Source organism: Gopherus evgoodei, chromosome 1, assembly GCF_007399415.2.
Source record: "Gopherus evgoodei ecotype Sinaloan lineage chromosome 1, rGopEvg1_v1.p, whole genome shotgun sequence".
Classification (NCBI taxonomy): domain Eukaryota; kingdom Metazoa; phylum Chordata; order Testudines; family Testudinidae; genus Gopherus; species Gopherus evgoodei.
The window spans coordinates 358,528,626-358,547,630 of NC_044322.1; the positions used below are offsets into that span (position 1 = coordinate 358,528,626).

Sequence of the window (19,005 nt, forward strand, 5' to 3'; positions counted from 1 at the left end):
TAAAGAGCTGCATATGGTAAAGTCTTTTCCATCTTTAGTGAGAGCAGCAGTAGCTTCTTTCATGGAGTAAGTTCCTCCCTTAACAGAATGGCATTAAAGGTACCACAGACCTGTTTATAGCTCTTTAAATATCTTGTCAAAATTCTGCTGGGAAGCCATCAAGTTCTGGAGTTTTGCCACTCTTCATACTTATGATTGTTTATAATAAGACTTCTGTTATTTCTTTATCTAAAGCTTCTTTATCTGTTTTGTTTATCTTTGGCAAACCAGCTACTTACAGATGCTCTTGAATCACTTCATAGCTTGGAATATGTGAAATACAAATGTCAAAGCTGATTCCCCACTCTGGCACTTTGAATGCAGAAGGTGGTGGCCCCCAAGGATTCTAAAAATTAATATTGGTCACTCCAGGCTGGTATTAAACTCCCAGGGTTACAGCTTTTCTCTGACCTTGGATGGGTAGATGGTGCCACAACCCAAGTCCAATAAAACCCCTTTCGACCCAGGAAGGCACACTTGGGAATTCTTCCCTGTGGGGTACCCTCAAGCCCCCGCCCCCCCGGAAGAGCTGAGAAAGAAAACAAAGGAATTAAACAACATAGGCACAAAACTCTTAAGACACAAACCCCCCCAATCCTGTTCTTAAAGGTAAATTTTATTTAAAAAACAAAGAAAATATATCTGGAATGTAGGCTATTGCTAGATTTTAAAAAAGATCAAATATAATAAGTAAGCATCAAGAATGGTTTTCTTGAGGTCCAGCTTAAGGGTTACAAGCAAAACAAAAGCACCTGGCGTTAGCACAGATAATAAGAGAGAAACCTAATTGCATCTTCCTAGACATTCTCTGATCTACTTACATATCTGGGGTTTCAGATAAGTAGTTTCGAGGTATGATTTGATTATTATTTTTTTTTCATACGTGGTTTAAAACGTCTTACAACATTGCTGCTCTGTCTCTCCTCTCTCCGGAGAACAACAGACAAAGGGAAAGTGTGTTTCCCCCTCCCCCTCCCAATTTTAAAAAGTTCTAACCTTTCCATTCGCTCTTTTGGACAGGTGCCCACTCCCTTTTACCTCTGGGCTTTTTTAACTCTTTCCAGGTAAAACAAGTAGAGAACAGGTACTAACAGGGATTTTGTAGCTAGCTGGGTGTCCATGAAAGAAAGCTACTTCCCGCCTTCATTTATTACAACACAGGTTTTTATAAGAAGCAGGAAAAACTGCACATATTTCATTAGGGTATGTAGCCATCTTTTGCTGATTGTTCTTAGTTGGTGAAATAATGTATTGCTCTCATCTCTTTAAGCATTTGGTCCAATAACTTCTCACTTTATTTCCTTTTTCATGAAATATATGCTTTGAGACAGGTCTTCAAACAGAAAATTCCACTGTATTCTAGCAAAATCTTTCTCAGTGGTGTCTAAACATTGTTTCCTCCCGATTAATACACTTTCTTCAACTTGGTTTTTATGAATTCCTTTTAACCTTTTTATCTCCTGTTAGTTTTAATTTTTCTTGAGCTCTTTCAAATGAGGCTCTGCTTATCAACTGACTCTTAAATATTACTTCCTGCCTCGCTTTATATTTCTTTATCATTTATTTGAAAATATTCAACAATATCCTCTTTAATTGCTGCAACCGGATCTTTGACCTGGAACAGCAAACAGTTAATTTCCCATAAAAATGATCTTTGGGATCCGTCCATCCCTTTTTAGCAAATTACTTTTGGATGGGCATGAGCTGACCATGTAATTGCACCAATTTCTATAGACTGTATCTGCTTCAGTAAGCATTTAGAGCAGGGATTCTCAAACTGGGGGTCGCGATCCCGCTGGGGATCGCAAGCTATCAACCTTCACCCCAAACCCCACTTGCCTTGAAGATTTATAATGTTAAATATATTAAAAAGAGTGTTTTAATTTATTGGGGGGGGGGTCGCACTCAGAGGCTTGTGATGTGAAAGGAGTCGCCAGTTTAAAAAAAAAAAAAATTTGAGACCCACTGATTTAGAGATTAACATTAAATCTATTTTAGTATATAAACGAGGGTATGACTAACATGTATAATCTCATTCCCATGGGTGCAGTTCTCTCCAGCAATCTGAGCAACTGATTTGTTATAGAAAGGTTAATGCTGCACCTGTTTCCTTCTCTCCTATGTTGTTGTCTTCAAATCTGGGACAGTAAGGAATTTGGTGTACAGTAGAAGTCTCCTCCAGGTATAATTTCCCTTCTCCAAAATGTAATATTTTAAAGAAATCCTTTAAAAAGCTTAGAGCTTTTTTCTTTTGATTGGGAGCATACACTGAGCCCTCTATTAATATTCTACCGGTTGTGTCCTTTAGTAAGAAACTGTCCTTACTTATCTTGAAATTGATCTTTAATCTGGAAAGGTACGTTTAAAATATTTTGCCCTTATTGAGTTTTCTCCCTCTGCATTTTCAGGCAACCTCTTAATTCAAATGTTTCTTCTCTATTTTCTTTCAGATTTAAACTGCATCTCTCTCTCTTTCTCTCTCTTCTTCCCCCCCCCCACCTCCTCCATCAGTGCCAAGCCGTTCTGCAGCCCTGTCTCTCCATTGTTTCTCTTTGGCCAGTTCTTAACACTGATTTGAGAGATCGAATTACTGTAATGTCCCTTTTTTCTGCTAGAATCATAGATATCAGATCATTTGTTTTGGCTTTAAATTCAGATCAACTCCCTGCTGTCCACCTTGGTGCTCAGTTGATTTTCTTTGGCTTTGGTTCTTCCTGATGATCTGCTGTGTCCTCACTTGGAGTCAGAGAGGCCTCCCTAATCTGTGAGTCAAACACTCTTTGAGGTATCTCTTAAAATTTTAAGATGTGTTTTGGAGGGTCCATCGAGTGCAATCATGTACTCTGCTTTCTTGGAAATTCAGTGGCTTTAGGGCAGTGGTGCCCAATGTTATCACAGGAGGGCCACATAAACCTCAGCACAACTTTGAATGTCCACAGTGGGTCAGACTAATGGTCCATCTAACCCAGTGTCCTATCTTTCAATAGTGGCCAATGCTAGGTGCTTCAGAGGGAAAGAGCAAAACAGGTAATGATCAAGTAATGCATCCCCTGTTGCCCATTCCCAGCTTCTGGCAAACGGAGGCTAGGGACACCATCTCTGTCCATCCTGGCTAATAGCCATTGCTGGACCTATTTTCCATAAACTTATCTAGTTCTTTTTTGAACCCTGTTATAGTCTTAGCCTTCACAACATCCTCTGGCAAATAGTTCCTCAGGTTGACTGTGCACTGTGTGAAGAAATACTTCCTTTTGTTGGTCTTAAACTTGCTGCCTATTAATTTAATGTGGTGACCACTAGCTCTTGTGTTATGAGGATGAATAAATAACATTTCCCTATTTACTTTCTCCACACCAGTCATGACTTTATAGACTTCTGTCATATCCCCCCTTAGTCTACAGATTCTGCATATTTAATAAAGTCTAAAGTCACCTATATTTTATATTTTAAGTTCAGCTTGTTCCATATGTATTCAGATAAGTTGTTTCTATGTACAGTATTGTCTGTTTACACACTTGTGTATACTAAAATGATGTAAATGTGACAAAACACTGATGAATCGGTCCTTAGTATATTATATTCATAAGGCCCACAGCCTGCTTCAAATATTCTCGTGGACCATGTACGGCCCACAGGCGGTAGGTTGAGCACCCCTGGCTTAGGCAGTTGATGTAACCAGATTACTTTGGTATGTCCTCAAACTCAGGCATCAGGCAACTATCTTAGTCCATCCCTCTGCATATTTTCTAAACGTTACTCTGGTACTGGACTGTCTGGAGACTCCTTACATGTTGATGTTTCTTCCTGTTTCTAGTATGTGGAGAGAGCTACTCTTCTTGAAGGACCCTGTTAAACTTCTCAATTAACCTTTTTTCCTTTAAGCTTTTACATAAACTTTCCCTTCTCCAATATTTTATGCTAGTCAATATGTGTAGAGTTCCTCCTACATAGCAGATGGAGAGATGATAAATCTTTTTACGTTCTCCTCCTTTGCCTACTAGGAGCTTCCCAGGTCAGAGAACTCAGCTGGTCTCCAACCTGAGCAAAGGAAAAAATGGAACAGAATGATTTGTCCACTGAGATTCAAGCACCTAACTTGGTCTTTGTGCCTCTTACCATCACATATTCCTCTATCTTTCTTTCAACCCAAAGTAGTTCAGTATGTTTAAATTACAAAGGAAGACACAGTGGTCACTGGTATCTCTTAATACATGGGAAGGCAATGCAGATTAAGCATTTTATGAGACTTCATGTTCCGTGCATCAGTCTAGACCTATTGACAGGGGTGAAGATGACTTTAAATTTGAGGGTGAGAGATGATTTTGTAATTTCCCCAGTGTGGCAAAACTTGAAAGCAAGCTAGCAGCTCCATTGCTCTCCATTCCAGTACTTAGTGTCTAACAAATAGAAGTATATTTTAGCTAGATTATGCTAAAATGATAGTGAAATGGTTAATGTTCTCATAACACCTCACTGGGCTTTAAAATTCATGCCCTGTTGAGGTGAATGAGACAGTTCATGCCTCTCTGAGTTAAGGTTTCAAGTTGTCAGCAGACTTGAGTAAACATAAATGCATTGGTTTTCATCTATTTCACAATTTGGGATGATCTTCACAACCGCAAGCACTAGAGGCTTGACTTATCTTTTTTTTTAAAAAAAAAAAAGATTCTGCCACACAATTATGCAGCAAATTCAAAAAGAACAACTACATAGCAACTTAGGTAGCTTAATAAATGCATTGTTGACAGGACCATATGTGTTTGTGTTCAAACTATAGGAACTATTGGCTAAAGTGTAGTATTTTCTCTGCGAGTTAGCCGTTTTGGGTTTAAAAATTAGTATTGTAAACATACCTTTGTTTTTCATTTTTTAGGAACATTTTAGTGGACAAGCCTAATGATCAGTCTTCAAGGTGGTCTTCAGAAAGCAACTATCCTCCCCAGGTAAGCATTTTAATTCTACATTAGTACTTAGCCATATTGTGGCTTCCAAAGGCCCAAATTTTAAATTGCAATTTATATTACATCTTGACTATTATTAATCTAAACAGCTGGTTAGTAATGCTGGTATTGACTGATAGATCTGAGTGATCTGATACATAAAATGTTACCTCTCTTGCAGCTTTTCTGTCTCTGTTCTTGGCAGGAATATTTACATTTCCACCTAGGGCATGGTTGCCTCCTTGATTATTATTATTTATTTTTTTTAATTTTTTTTTAAAGCAGTTTCCTTTTTGGGGCAGAATGTCATGTTACCACAAGTGAATTTGGCAGGTATCTTTTTATTCTTAATTTCAGACTTCAAGAATAAAACTAAAAGGGATTCAAGTTCTGCTGTCATTGAGCTAATGGTGGGAATCTGCCATGCAAGCCCCATCTCCTCAGCACCTTGAGGAGCTGTAATAGAGTTCCTTTGCTCGCCAGTCTTGTTTCAATGAGTATATTCTGTCCTCTAGAATAGACCACACATCCTCCATGTTCATCGCTTAAACTGCCAGACTTCTAAACGTGTAAGCTGTTAGAAACTGTAAATTGTATTTCCCCTTCTTTTGCCTGATTACTGTTCTAGAACGTGGTTCTGCTTGTTCACTTGTCTTAATATCACAACTTTAGTGTCTAACTCATCTTTCTACTGTGATATTTTGATTTCTGGAACTTCTGAGAGAAGGAAAATCTGTTCATCCTACCACTTCTCTATCAAAATATTTGTTTGGCTTTTTCTCCAATAAATGTAAGCTCTCCTGTTGAGCAAATAGATTTGCACATTTGCAAAATCTGCTATTCCGCTTACCTCTTAAACAGTCTAGTAATATTGGTAGAGAGTGCTCCTTTTTATCAGTCTTCTGGGACCACTTTAAGCTCACAAATTTTATCCTACTTATATATAAGGCTAAGATTGTCACAGAAGTCACACAATCTGTGATTTTGAGACCTCCATGATATTTTCTGCTTCCACTCCAGGGTGGTGGGGGTGGCAGAGATGCTCACCCAGAGTTGCTCGCCACTGTGGGAACAGCAGTGGAGGGTGCTGAACTCCACCACATTTTGTCAGTTACTTTTAGTAAACAAAAGTGACATGTCTATGATGTTTACTGAAAATAACTGTGACAAAATCTTAACCTTACTTATATGACCTCACTGTGCTTTTGGCTGCATTTGTTTACTCTGTTTTCCAGCCTGGTTGTTTTACTCTGAGTTTACATTTTTTCCTGATCTAAGCAACAAGAGATTTTTCTTTTTCCCCCCAGGACTAGTACTATTTACAAACTTCCTTGTTGCTTTTACTTCACTAGATCACAACTTCTCTATCTTTTTTTTGTTTTTGATTTGCTTTTAAATTCATTTATTTAGCATATAATGTACCTGCTGCCACACAAGAGATTTATGAATGTTCATAATGTGCAGCAATAGTAACCCCTCACTTACCCACCCAAGAAACATGAGAAAATTAATCAAAAGAGAAAATGCTGCAAGACTTAGACTGTGGGGGGCAAATGCGTACCTGGAAAGAAGAATGTTCTGTTTCAGTCTGAAGGCTAACAAACATGAACAGGACTGACAGTATTCTACAGTAGTGAGATCATCCAGTGTGAATACCTTGTCTAGAGCCTTTCAGCAAAAGTATTTTCAATGATCTCCATTGACACAAAAATTCATCTGCAAGAACTCTTCCCCACCATAAGGTTTTGAAGTTCAGAAAACATTTCACAATGTGTGCAGTTGTCAAAAGCTGTGATGAAGAATGACTCCTTTTGGATCCTGTTGGTCAAGATTTCTGTTCAGGGATTGCTATTTAGGTACATACATGGCCACATCACTGTAGTATGAGCACTTGTTCTGGTTTTGGGAACATTATTTTTTACCTATTTGGTTGTTATCTCTGTGTTGTCTTCTGACTTCACAAGGCCAGAGATTCAGGGAAAACCAAATAATGCATATTTCACATACCAACTTCCTCTGATCCCCAGGGCTAGTACATCTGCTCAGTCAGTTTAAAATTACTTGTTTTTTTAATCTTGTACAGCACAAATGTGTTGGTTTGGAAATGTAGAAAAATTTGTTCCCCACTTCCAAGCAATCTTAATCCATCCTAGAATGGTTACAGGGTAATGAGTATTGAGATTGAAAAATAACTTCCTTGATAGCAAACCATCTTCTGCTTTCTCCCTCCTTACAGCCTCTGTGGCAGGCAGCGTGTTCTTACTTTGTAGTATCAATTAATAAGGAAATGTCATGTGGTATATTCAGAGCATTCAGCCTCACTTTCTTTCCTAGATTGTTTGGCAAGAATCTAGTTCTCTGCAACTGGAGACTCATGTGTCTATCATGGCTTCAGGTCAAAAACTGTTCGTTTTGTTTGAAATTAAGCTCCTTTCCCTTAGGTGTGTTTCCCTTTAATTCTACAGCTCAGATCCTTCAGAGTTCTTGACTTACTTAGGTCACCTTTATTCTCATTGTGAAGGTTTATTAGAAGTTTACTCTCACTCCTTTGTTCAGAACAGACATCAGTAAATTGAACATTTAGCCTCCTAATTTCATAACTGTCACTTAAAAAAACCCCACTGAGAAGTAATAATCTAACCATAGGGTCAAATTGGAATCCCGCTGAGTAAGAACCATTTCTTAATCTTAATATGGTTACTAAGAACGTAGGGACATTTTCCTTTATGCCTAATAATTCTCAAAGGGGCGGCCTTTCTAACAGGTAGTAAAAAGGGATTGCCGGTTTGAGGAAGGGATAGTCTGTGGCAGGGGTGGGCAAACATTTTGGCCTGAGGGCCACATCTGGGTATGGAAATTGTATGGGGGAAATTGTATGAATGCTCACGAAACTGGGGGTTGTGGTGTGGAAGGGGGTGATGGCCCCAGTTGGGTGTGCGGGTTCTGGGGTGAGGCCAGAAAGGAAGATTTCAGGATGCGGGCTGGGGCAGGGTGTTCGGGTGCGGGTGTGTGTGAGTGAGAGGAGGGCTCTGACTGGGGGTGCAGGCTCTGGGGTGGAGATAAGGGGTTAGCGGCGCAGGAGGATGCTCTGGGCTGGGATTGAGGGGTTCGGAGGGCGGGAGGAGGATCAGGGCTGGGGCAGAGGGTTGGGGCACAGGAGGGGGGCAGAGGTGCAGGCTCCAGGTGGCACTTCCTCAAGCAGCTCCTGGACACAGCAGCATGTTCCGCCTAAGTCTCCTACATGGGGCCCAGCCAGGCCTCTCTGCATGCTGACCTGTCCTCAAGCGCCACTCCTGCAGCTCCCATTGGCCGTGGTTCCCAGCCAATGGGAGCTAGGGGGACAGTGCTTGGGACAGGGGAAGTGTGTGGTGCCCCCTGGCTGCCCCTACACATAGGAGCCGGAGAGGGGACATGCTACCGTTTCCAGGAGCTGCACGGAGCGTGGCCAGCCCCCAACCCCACTCCCTGGCTGGAGTACTGGAGCGGGGCAAGCCCTGGACCTCGCGCCCTGGCAGCTGCTCGAGGATCAAATTAAAACATGTGAAGAGTCAGATGTGGCCCCTGGGCTGTAGTTTGCCCACCCCGGTCTACAGTGAGCTTTTTTTCTTTCTCTGACACATTTTGCCTTCATTTTGTTAAGCTCTGTCAAAACAGTGGATTAGTTGGAAGTGAGCTTGATTTTTCTTATGAAGTCAGCTATTAAGTCAATTTAAAATATATTTTTCTCTTGGCTATAGTTTTTATTCAGACCTCTTAATAAGATCAGGATACACCTTATGTGTAGACGTCCCTCTGTGGAAGTCTTGAGGAGGGTTGGTGCATGCGTGTGTGAGAGAGAGAGTGACATGGTTTGGCACTGGGAAAACTTAGTTTTGTTCCACTCTGCTGTTTGTCTTATGCTTAGCGGACAATCTGTGAATCTCTTGATATGCCTGTAGTGAAATAAATTTTGGCATCAGAATTCTGTTTGTTGCTAGGCTGAATTCCATGGGACTTGCGGCCAATATATTATCAGTGTGGAATGGTGGATCTGAGTCACAAGCCCAGTTTTCAGAAAAGAAATAGTTTAACAGGTTCTTGTGTAGAGTCTAAAGCAAGAAAATTCCTGTGGACAAACACAATCTAGTGAAGTAAATGTTCTGTAATGTAAAAACTTGTTTTGATAGCGCTTCATCAGATATGTGTATCCACCTAGGTTGTTGCCCAGCCAGTCCCACTTCTCTCCCTGCACCCCAGCTTCTTATCAGATCCATCTCTTGTCATCTCCTTCCTACTGCTGTGTTGGGTCCCTGTCTCTCCTCCTGGCTCGTAATCTGGTCTGTTCTACCCCCTTTCTACATGTGCAATCTTCAGTCCCTGTGCCACTCAAAAACATGCTTGTCCCAATCTACTCCCACTATAAATCTGACTTTTGTTTCCTCTGTATTTGAATTCAGCGGCTTACTACTTGAGGCCATCAGGGTGGTCACTGAGAGCACAGGAAAGACTTGATGATTTTAGTTCATGCCCTTGGACCGGGTACGACCTGCAGTTGCCTAGCAATTGCAGGGAGAGTGCTACACAGCACAGACTGCATGTTAGGGAAATTTAGCTATTAAAATCAGAGTTCCTACTGAGTGGATTTTTATAGGGATGGCAAAAGGCACATCCTTGATTTAAAGACTGTCTGTCAAATTTAAAGTCCCTGCTGCATAACATGGGGGCACCATAGCTTTTCAAAGCTTCTTAGGATTTTTCAAACAACTTATTTTTCACTAGCTTCATTCTCAGAAATGGCCAAATAGTTTTGGCTGAAATTTTCTGAATTATTCTGCTGGAGGCAGGCAGCTGGCATGGAAAACTTCAGCCCAGACGGTTGAAGTTTGGCTAAGTTATAAGCAACTAAAAACAGAGTCTTCTATTGAAAGTATTGGGCAACTTTAACTGGATGCCCACCAGCCCTGCCTTTGATAAGCTGGGGAGAGGAAAATTCTAAATATATTTTATATTCATGCCTAGATATTACAGTAGTAAGGGGTATAGAAATAAGAAAAACAAGTGCATGTAGATTGTGGAACAGAAACTCGGAGTGCAGCAGAAGTCTTATGGCCTGATTTTTCAGAGGTGTTGAGCACAACAGGTCCTGTCGAAGTCTATGTAAACTGAGGGCTTAGCACCTTTTGTCATAGGCTCCTTCCTGCATCTATTCTCCTAAAGCAGTCTAGAGTTCACGCATATGGGGTTCATTTTATCTACCATTGAAATCCAACTCAAAAATAGTTGGAACACAGTTTTAACTGTATAGCAAATTGCCAAAATTGCTTAGGACAGGAAGTGAACTATGCTATACCCAACTAAAAAGTGAAAGTAAAGCTTCCCTTTCTGTGATATAAGTCCTTCTGGTTTGCCCTAATTATAGTTCAGACAGACACTGCTCTGACACATTTTTTAAAAATGCCATGGGATATTTAGTAAACTGACTTCCTGACTAGAGCTGGGTGAAAGCTTTTAGATAAGTAGTTTAGTTGCTGAAAAGTGCACTTTTGAGTTGAGAAACTATTTGTGAATGCATGCTGAATAGTTTCAATTAAACTGAAAAAGTCATGTTTCAGTAATGCCAAAGTAATGCCAGTGACCATAATATAATTACATTTAACATTCCTGTGGTGGGAAGAACATCTCAACAGCCCAACACTGTGGCATTTAATTTCAAAAAGGGGAACTATGCAAAGATGAGGGGGTTAGTTAAACAGAAATTTAAAAGTTACAGTGACTAAAGTGAAATCCCTGCAAGCTGCAAGGACGTTTTTTAAAGACACCATAATAGAGGCCCAACTTAAATGTATACCCCAAATTAAAAAACACAGTAGATAAACTAAAAAGAGCCACTGTGGCTTAATAACCATGTAAAAGAAGCAGTGAGAGATAAAAGGCATCTTTTAAAAAGTGGAAAGTCAAATCCTAGTGAGGTAAATAGAAAGGAGCATGAACACTGCCAAATTAAGTATAAAAATGTAATAAGAAAAGCCTAAGAGGAGTGGGAAGAACGGCTAGCCAAAAACTCCACAGCTAGTAACAAAATGTTTTTTTTTAAGTACATCAGAAGCAGGAAGCCTGCTAAACAAGCAGTGGGGCCCCTTGATGATCGAGGTGCAAAAGAAGCCCTTAAAGACAATAAAAGCAGCAAAGAATCCTGTGGCACCTTATAGACTAACAGACGTTTTGGTCTATAAGGTGCCACAGGATTCTTTGCTGCTTTTACAGATCCAGACTAACACGGCTACCCTCTGATACAAAGACAATAAAGTCATTGCAGAGAAACTAAATGGATTATTTGCTTCAGTCTTCACAGCTGAGGATGTTAGAGAGATTCCCAAACCTGAGCCGGCTTTTGTAGGTGACAAATCTGAGGAACTGTCAGATTGAAGTGTCACTAGAGGAGGTTTTGGAATTAATTGATAAACTCAACATTAACAAGTCACTGAGACCAGATGGCATTCACCGAAGAGTTCTGAAAGAACTCAAATGTGAAATTGCGGAACTATTAACTATAGTTTGTAACCTGTCCTTTAAATTGACTTCTGTACCCAATGACTCGAAGATAGTTAATGTAACGCCAATATTTAAAAAGGGCTCTAGAGGTGATCCCGGCAATTACAGACTGGTAAGTCTAACGTCAGTATTGGGCAAATTAGTTGAAACAATAGTAAAGAATAAAATTGTCAGACACATAGAAGAACATAAATTGTTGGGCAAAAGTCAACATGGTTTCTGTAAAGGGAAATTGTCTTACTAATCTATTAGAGTTCTTTGAAGGGGTCAGCAAACATGTGGACAAAGGGGCTCCAGTGGACATAGTGTACTTAGATTTCCAGAAAGCCTTTGACGAGGTCCCTCACCAAAGGCTCTTACGTAAATTAAGTTGTCAAGGGATTAAAGGGAAGATCCTTTCATGGATTGAAAACTGGTTTAAAGACAGGGAACAAAGGGTAGGAATAAACGGTAAATTTTCAGAATGGAGAGGGGTTTATTAGTGGTGTTCCCCAAAGGTCAGTCCTCAGACCAATCCTATTCAGCTTGTTCATAAATGATCTGGAGAAAGGGGTAAACAGTAAGGTGGCAAAGTTTGCAGATGATACTAAACTGCCCAAGATAGTTAAGACCAAAGCAGACTGTGAACTTCAAAAAGACCTCACAAAACTAAGTGACTGGGCAACAAAATGGCAAATGAAATTTAATGTGGATAAATGTAAAGTAATGCACATTGGAAAAAACAACTCCAACTGTATATACAATATGACGGGGGCTAATTTAGCTACAACGAAACAGGAAAAAGATCTTGGAGTCAACGTGGATAGCTCTCTGAAGACATCCACAGTGTGTGCAGAGGCGGTCAAAAAAGCAAATAGGACATTGGGAATCATTAAAAAGGGGATAGAGAATAAGAAGGAGAATATATTATTGCCCTTATATAAATTGATGGTATGTCCACATCTTGAATACTGCATACAGATGTGGTCTCCTCATCTCAAAAAAGATATACTGACACTAGAAAAGGTTCAGAGAAGGGCAGCTAAAATGATTAGGGGTTTGGAATGGGTCCCATATGAGGAGAGATTAAAGAGGCTAGGGCTTTTCAGCTTGGAAAAGAGGAGACTAAGGGGGGATATGATAGAGGTATATAAAATTATGAGTGATATGGAAAAAGTGGGTAAAGAAAAGTTATTTACTTATTCCCATAATACAATAACTAGGGGCCACCAAATGAAATTAATAGGCAGCAGGTTTAAAACAAATAAAAGGAAGTTCTTCTTCACGCAGCGCAGAGTCAACTTGTGGAACTCCTTACCTGAGGAGGTTGTGAAGGCTAGGACTGTAACAGCGTTTAAAAGAGAACTAGATAAATTCATGGAGGCTGTCCGTTAATGGCTATTAGCCAGGATGGGTAAGGAATGGTGTCCCTAGCCTCTGTTTGTCAGAGGGTGGAGATGGATGGCTGGAGAGAGATCACTTGATCATTACCTGTTAGGTTCACTCCCTCTGGGGCACTTGGCATTGGTTACTGTCAGTAGATAGGATACTGGGCTGAATGGACCTTTGGTCTGACCTAGTATGGCCATTCTTATGTAAAATGAAATATTTTGTTTTGAATGTCAGGCATTTTGACAAAAGCAAACAAAAGATTGACTTAACAGCGGATCGGTGGTGGTGCATAGTTGTAAGCTTTAGCCCCAGCAGTTAGGGTAATCATGTGGAGACCCTGGGTTAAGCTCTTCCCGCTGCTGATGTAGAGAAGAGTTTGAAGTTGGGACTCCACCTCCACTTTTGCAGGAGAGTGTTCTAACACTAGGCTATTCTAGAATGGGACTTTCTCAATCTTTGCTCTGAAGCTGCTCTGCTTTCTCTAAATAAAACGTAGTCTGCAGCAGGGACTGGGTCTCTCACATCCTAGGTAAGTGTTCTAACTAGTAGTCTGTGGAGTCATTCCCCAAACTCTTTCCCTGGCCCACAGACTATTCATGACTATGAACTGTGAATTTGAATGGAAATGGTCCAATAGAAGATATCTCAGCACCTTATCTCTCTAATATCCTGGACCATCATGGCTAAAAACTATTGTGCATGTTTATTTACGGAAAGTGGAGCAGCTTCAAGAGCAGAGATTGAGAGAGCCCCATTCCAGAATAGCCTAGTGGTTAGGCCACTCTCCTTCAATGGGCTGGGAGACCCATGTTCAAGTCCCTCTGCATATGGGAGGAGGGGGGGAATTGAACTCAGGCTTTCTATATCCCAGCTAAGGCCTCCAACTGCTGGGCTAAAAGCTTATAAGGAAGTACTACTTCCTTTTCTTCCTGTTTGGGAATCCTGTGCTTTCTTTTTGTCAAAATGTTCAAAGTGTAAACAAAACCTTTACTTTCAACATCACTGAATATTTCAACTCAATTTTTTGTTTCAATAATGTTTACACTTTTTGAAAATTTTCAACAAGTCAAAATGTCATTTTTGGTTTGCCCTCAGATTTACTACTGTTTTTTTCAAAATTGCCTGCAAACTGAAACTGAAAAATTCGTTATTCACCCAGCTCTAGTCCTGACCAGTAGGGTTTGTCTCTTCAGAACAGCTGCACCTTCAAAATCAGTGTTTTCTAATGCCATTTTGTGGCACTGGTTCTGTGCTGCTTAGTGAATCTTCACCACTTAATTGTTCTCTGTGTTTAATTCAACATGCATTTCCTTCTCTTCTTTCCTTCTGCTTGTTGCTGGAAAGAAGGAATTGTCCATAATAAACTTCTTTATTTGAAGAGCACATATGATGGGCTTGATAAAGAACCTGAGCAGAACGGGAGAAAATCCACCAATTTGCAGAGTAGCTGAGGGAAATGAAATGAAATGTCATTTGATTGGTGCAGTAGGGTGTTAGGTTGTTCATTGAGAGAGAAACTGAAAGTGGAAGTCTAAAATCTCAGCATACAACTGAAACATCTGACATACTACCCCTTGGGTTATATTTAGTAAAGGGGTTTTCCAGCTATGTGGTTATGGTAGAGTTAAATGACTCTTGTGGCCTTGAAGGCCATGAGTGATTATGAATGAGTGCCAGCAAAGGAAATACACTTCAGCTGTTCGTTAACTGGATACTTCTGGGATGCACTCTTGAAATAGAATGACCCAGAAATTATATGTACAATGGTGATATTATTTAGGCAGAAGCTGGTATATTCTCTCTTTTCTTACAAAAGATCTTTTTCTAGATCTACAAAGGAAATGTAATAAAATTGATAGCATTGGAGACCAGACTTTCATTTTATAAGAGAATCTTAGCTGTGGTTCTATTCTGAATTAGTACAGTGTACATACAATATGGATTCCTGTGGTGGTTGATGACAGTTAATATGTAAAAAGAACATGTTTTAGATGTAATCCTTGTTATAAACATAAAGTAGACCTTTAATGCAGCGAATGACATCCGCAGTCACTATGCCTGACTTAACTTTTTTTTTTATGATCTTGTATTCTGTTTTTTTATATACAGTACCTCGTGTGTTAATGAAATGCATTACCTCTAGGGTGAAATCATGACAGCTGCTTATTAATGAACTGAAATTGTTTATGTTGAAAAACTAGCAGAGTATGTCGGAATCAAATTGCAGGGTAGATAAGACTTTTAATGTCTGATTCAGCCTATTGGCTCTGGAGAAATCACAATTTGAGCTAATACAGAGCAGAAGTATTCTATCCTTGTAAAAATGAAAGCGTCCGAAGTGACAACTTCAATTTGCCAAGTACGTAAACATTTTTCTGGTTCAAAAGATTTTTGTATCCCTGCAGAGTAAAGAGATTTTGGGCTTCTGCCTAATCCCAAAATTTTGCCTCTTGATTCTGCTCCTGCTGTGCAGATCATATCTGGGAGTGATTTAAAGTATATTGTTAAACTTGTTCAACTGTATGCGGTAAACACCACATGTAGATTCAACATGTGGCCTGGGTCAGATCTTCAAAAGAACTCAGTTCCCGCAGTGACACTTGGGGGTCACATTTATTGATGCCTATGTGACTGGGTAGCGGTTGCTAAGGTTACATGTATAGTTTTGTTACACTCCCTTTTCCCCTGTACCTCAGGTTTATTTCTCTGCTGAAGCACAGGCTGAAGTTTCTGTGGTTTCAGGACTTCTCAGGAAATTATTAAACAAAGTTAATCCTCAGAATTATAATGCAGTCCCCTGAATGTTGGTGCTACTAGCAGTTGGTCAGTCAGCCTCAGGAAGAATACTATATGATTTTCTTAGTGAACAAACTTTTAGTATAAACAAAACATTTGGAATATTTTTGAATAACTGGTTTAATAAAAATGTTAGGCACTGGAACCTATTGGTGCTCCTTGTACAAAACTCTCCCCTTTTTGTTACTTTACATATAAATCAGTGCATGGTTTCAACTGAGCATATATACCCCTTTATACTTTCTGCTCTGATCTTCTTCTCTCAGATTTTTCAGTTTCTGTAGGGTGGCATTACTCTGTGTAGTGTGTCAGTCAGTCAGTCACCTGGATCATCCAGAGCCTAAGGAAAATGAGATCCTCAGTTCCCTTCCAAACAGCTCAGAACCTTCTCAGCACAACAGTCAGGTGATCTTCACTATCAGCAGCAATTTCAGTTCCTGAGGTAATAGTCTACTGTCTCTCCTCTTCCAACCAAGATTAGATACAAGCTGCGTATTCTTAAAGTGGAGAGGTATTGGAACGCAAGCCTTTACAGCAGATGCATTTCTTGATCCTGTGTTGATCAGCCACTGAGTTCACAGGTCTGTCTCAACTCCTGTTTATAACTTTCACCCTGTGAGCTCTCTTTGCTCTTCTCTCAGATGGTGAGTGTGTGGAACCTGCCAAGACTGCTCATCCTCAATTGAAACCTTCTGCATAGCTTCTAATACAGCTAGTAAGCATGTCCGCTAACTACCACACCTTATTTCTAGAGGTCTCTGCCCTTCCAACTAAGGTGCCCTGCACATGTTATGCAGAGACAGGTTTTGACTAAAATCCTGTCTCCTCCCCACTGTTTTCTCTCCTTTCCTTTGGACTAAAAATAATAAAACTGCAGCATTTAATAAGCATGTAGACTGCAGTGAGTTTGGGTCTTCTGAAATCTGGCATTAATATTTGCCAGAGGGTGTATCTTAGTAACCTAAGCATCTGATGTGGTTTCAAGGAATTTAAGAATTCCATAAGTTCAGATCTTGATAAGGTCAGTTCCAGTCCTTCAGCTTTCTCAGGTAAAACTGTGTGATATATAACTTGTGGTACGAGATTTTTGGGAAAGAACATAAGATCACATGGGATTTGTGCTAGTGTCCTAGGCCAAAAGTCCCCCATCTTCTCCTTTGTTCTTCAGCATGCCCCACGCCACTTTGCTCTGCTTGCTGACCACTGTCAATTCCAGAAGAAGTTGGAGTTCAGTGCTGCTTAATTTGTATGGTTTGTGAAGTTCTTTGGGATACTCTGATGAAAAGAGGCATGTAAAATAATTAAAAATGTGTAGGTGGCTAGAGAGAGAGACTTGTGTTCAAATATGGCGTTGAGCTATGTGAGGCTTTGCAGAGAACTACTGGAAAAGCACTATGTCCTCACCTCGCATTGTAACTAGCTATTGGCAAAGTGTTGGTATACCTCTTTTGTCCTAAATTGTGAATAAACTTTTAAGATTGGTTTTCCTTGGGTTTATGTCTCTTAATGCTATTATTAACTAAAAATAACTTACCAAATCATGTTTAAAGATTCCTTCATTTAGTATTAACCAGATGCTTTATAGTAATGCCTTTAGCATGAATGCTGCTTCCTGTTGTGTTAGTAGTGTTGTGACACAGTGCATAGATATGTAAGTTGTTAAAAATACATAATCACTGCTATGATGTTTGTTTAGGGTTGGCAGCATTCAATTGTATTTTTTATAATTTACTGCAAAATTATGGGTTTAAAGCATTTTTCTTAGTTAGCTATTTCAGTTTTCAGTTGTGGGAAATTATGTATGAGGTCAGACCATAATTGTTTAATGACAGCAGATGAGATATATAAAAATTTTAATTGTTGAAACATTAAACCACAATTGTCAACATTCACGTCAAAATATACAAAGTAAATATTCTTAAATCAAACTCTGTTCCTTTCTTACTCTGCTTACTTGTAGACTTCAATTATTATTAATGAAAATATTTTTTCATTTTGTCTAATTCTCTCTAGCCTGTGTGTTTTACAGTAAGACTTAGAGGCGCCCATTGAAATAATGGTCCCATTGAGCTGGTGCGGTATAAACACTTAGTGAAGGCCTGTTCCTGTCCTCAAGAACTTAGTCTAAATTCACAGTTTTACTGCCCTAGGTACAATGTGGTGTTGGTCTCAGTCCAGTTTCTAGGGACAGTTAGAGGTGACTGTATGATGGAATCACAGCAAAAAGACCAAGGTCTGTCTATCTGACTGGTTGTGGAGAACAAATTCCTCCATCACCCTGGAAGTTGTAATGCTAGGTCAAGTTTGAGGCATGGTGGCAGGGCAGTTTCAACAAAGTTTGCATGTCTGCTTTCTGTACTGTACCTGCTTTGTGGATAGATAAGACTCCAGTCTCTAATCTGGAATCTTTGAAAGCAGTCACTTGTATTTAAATTCTGTAGAGTCTGTCACTTGCTATCAAAATAGTTAAACTTTGAATCTTCAGTACCATTTTATGGTTGGACTAGGGCCCCCCCCCATGTAGTTTGCAGTGGAAATGTTTCTAGAATATTGTATATGTCTGTTCATACAGTAGCTTCTATTGAGGTTTTTGGGTCAAAATCAAAGGGAAGGTAGTACATGTGGAGTTTATTGTACATTTTTCAACCTCTTGTTCTATTGTGTGAGTGTGACAATCCTGTTGTAGATCTCCCTGTTGTGAAGATAGAGAGCAGAACAAGATCTGCTACTCAGGAGTAAATTCTAGATTATTCTGCTTTTGTTGGGGGGGGAAAAACCTTCTTTTGATTCTCTCAGAGAGAGAAGGGAGTGTTTTTTTTTTTTACTCTCAGCTATGCAAAATTAAAACGTCTTGATTCCTGGTGTCCAAACAGACTATTCAGTAGGAACATCTCCCTTCAGAGGCACTTAAGAAGTAGGATTCTTTCCCTCAGGCAGTGCTGGTTAAGGTGACTGATAGGGCCAGAAAATGTGATTATGCCAACCCCTCTGTGCCCAGGGGACAGCTGAAAGGAGAGCCTCATGAGCCAAACCCTTCAGATCAGTTTCCTTATGGACTAGGAGGGGCTCCCTATAGCAAATGAAATGGCCAAATATCATTTGATATGCTTTATAGGCAGTTGGTTCACCTATTACTGACGAGCCAAGCTTTTCGTGGCTCACTTTGCTCTCTGGGACCAGGTAGTCTCTGAACTGACACATAGTTAATGGAAGTTGTAGGTTAACATCTGAGAGAGATTGAATCAACAGAATGTACTCCAAAGTTAAGGTTCAGTTCAAGCATTAGTGCATAGCAGAGTCACAGTTATCCAGAGCCTGGCCATACCTT

The 19,005-nt window shown here is 39.9% G+C and overlaps 1 protein-coding gene across 2 annotated transcripts in view; it reads left to right on the forward strand.

The window, feature by feature from the left end:
- The window catches only part of MKLN1 (muskelin 1), a 192,301-nt gene that overhangs the window by 25,071 nt on the left and 148,225 nt on the right, over window positions 1-19,005 (forward strand). For both annotated transcript variants that reach the window (XM_030574364.1, XM_030574455.1), the window contains one exon: window positions 4,913-4,982. In XM_030574364.1, the coding sequence (XP_030430224.1) occupies window positions 4,913-4,982 (70 nt within the window). The remainder of the gene's footprint in view (window positions 1-4,912; window positions 4,983-19,005) is intronic.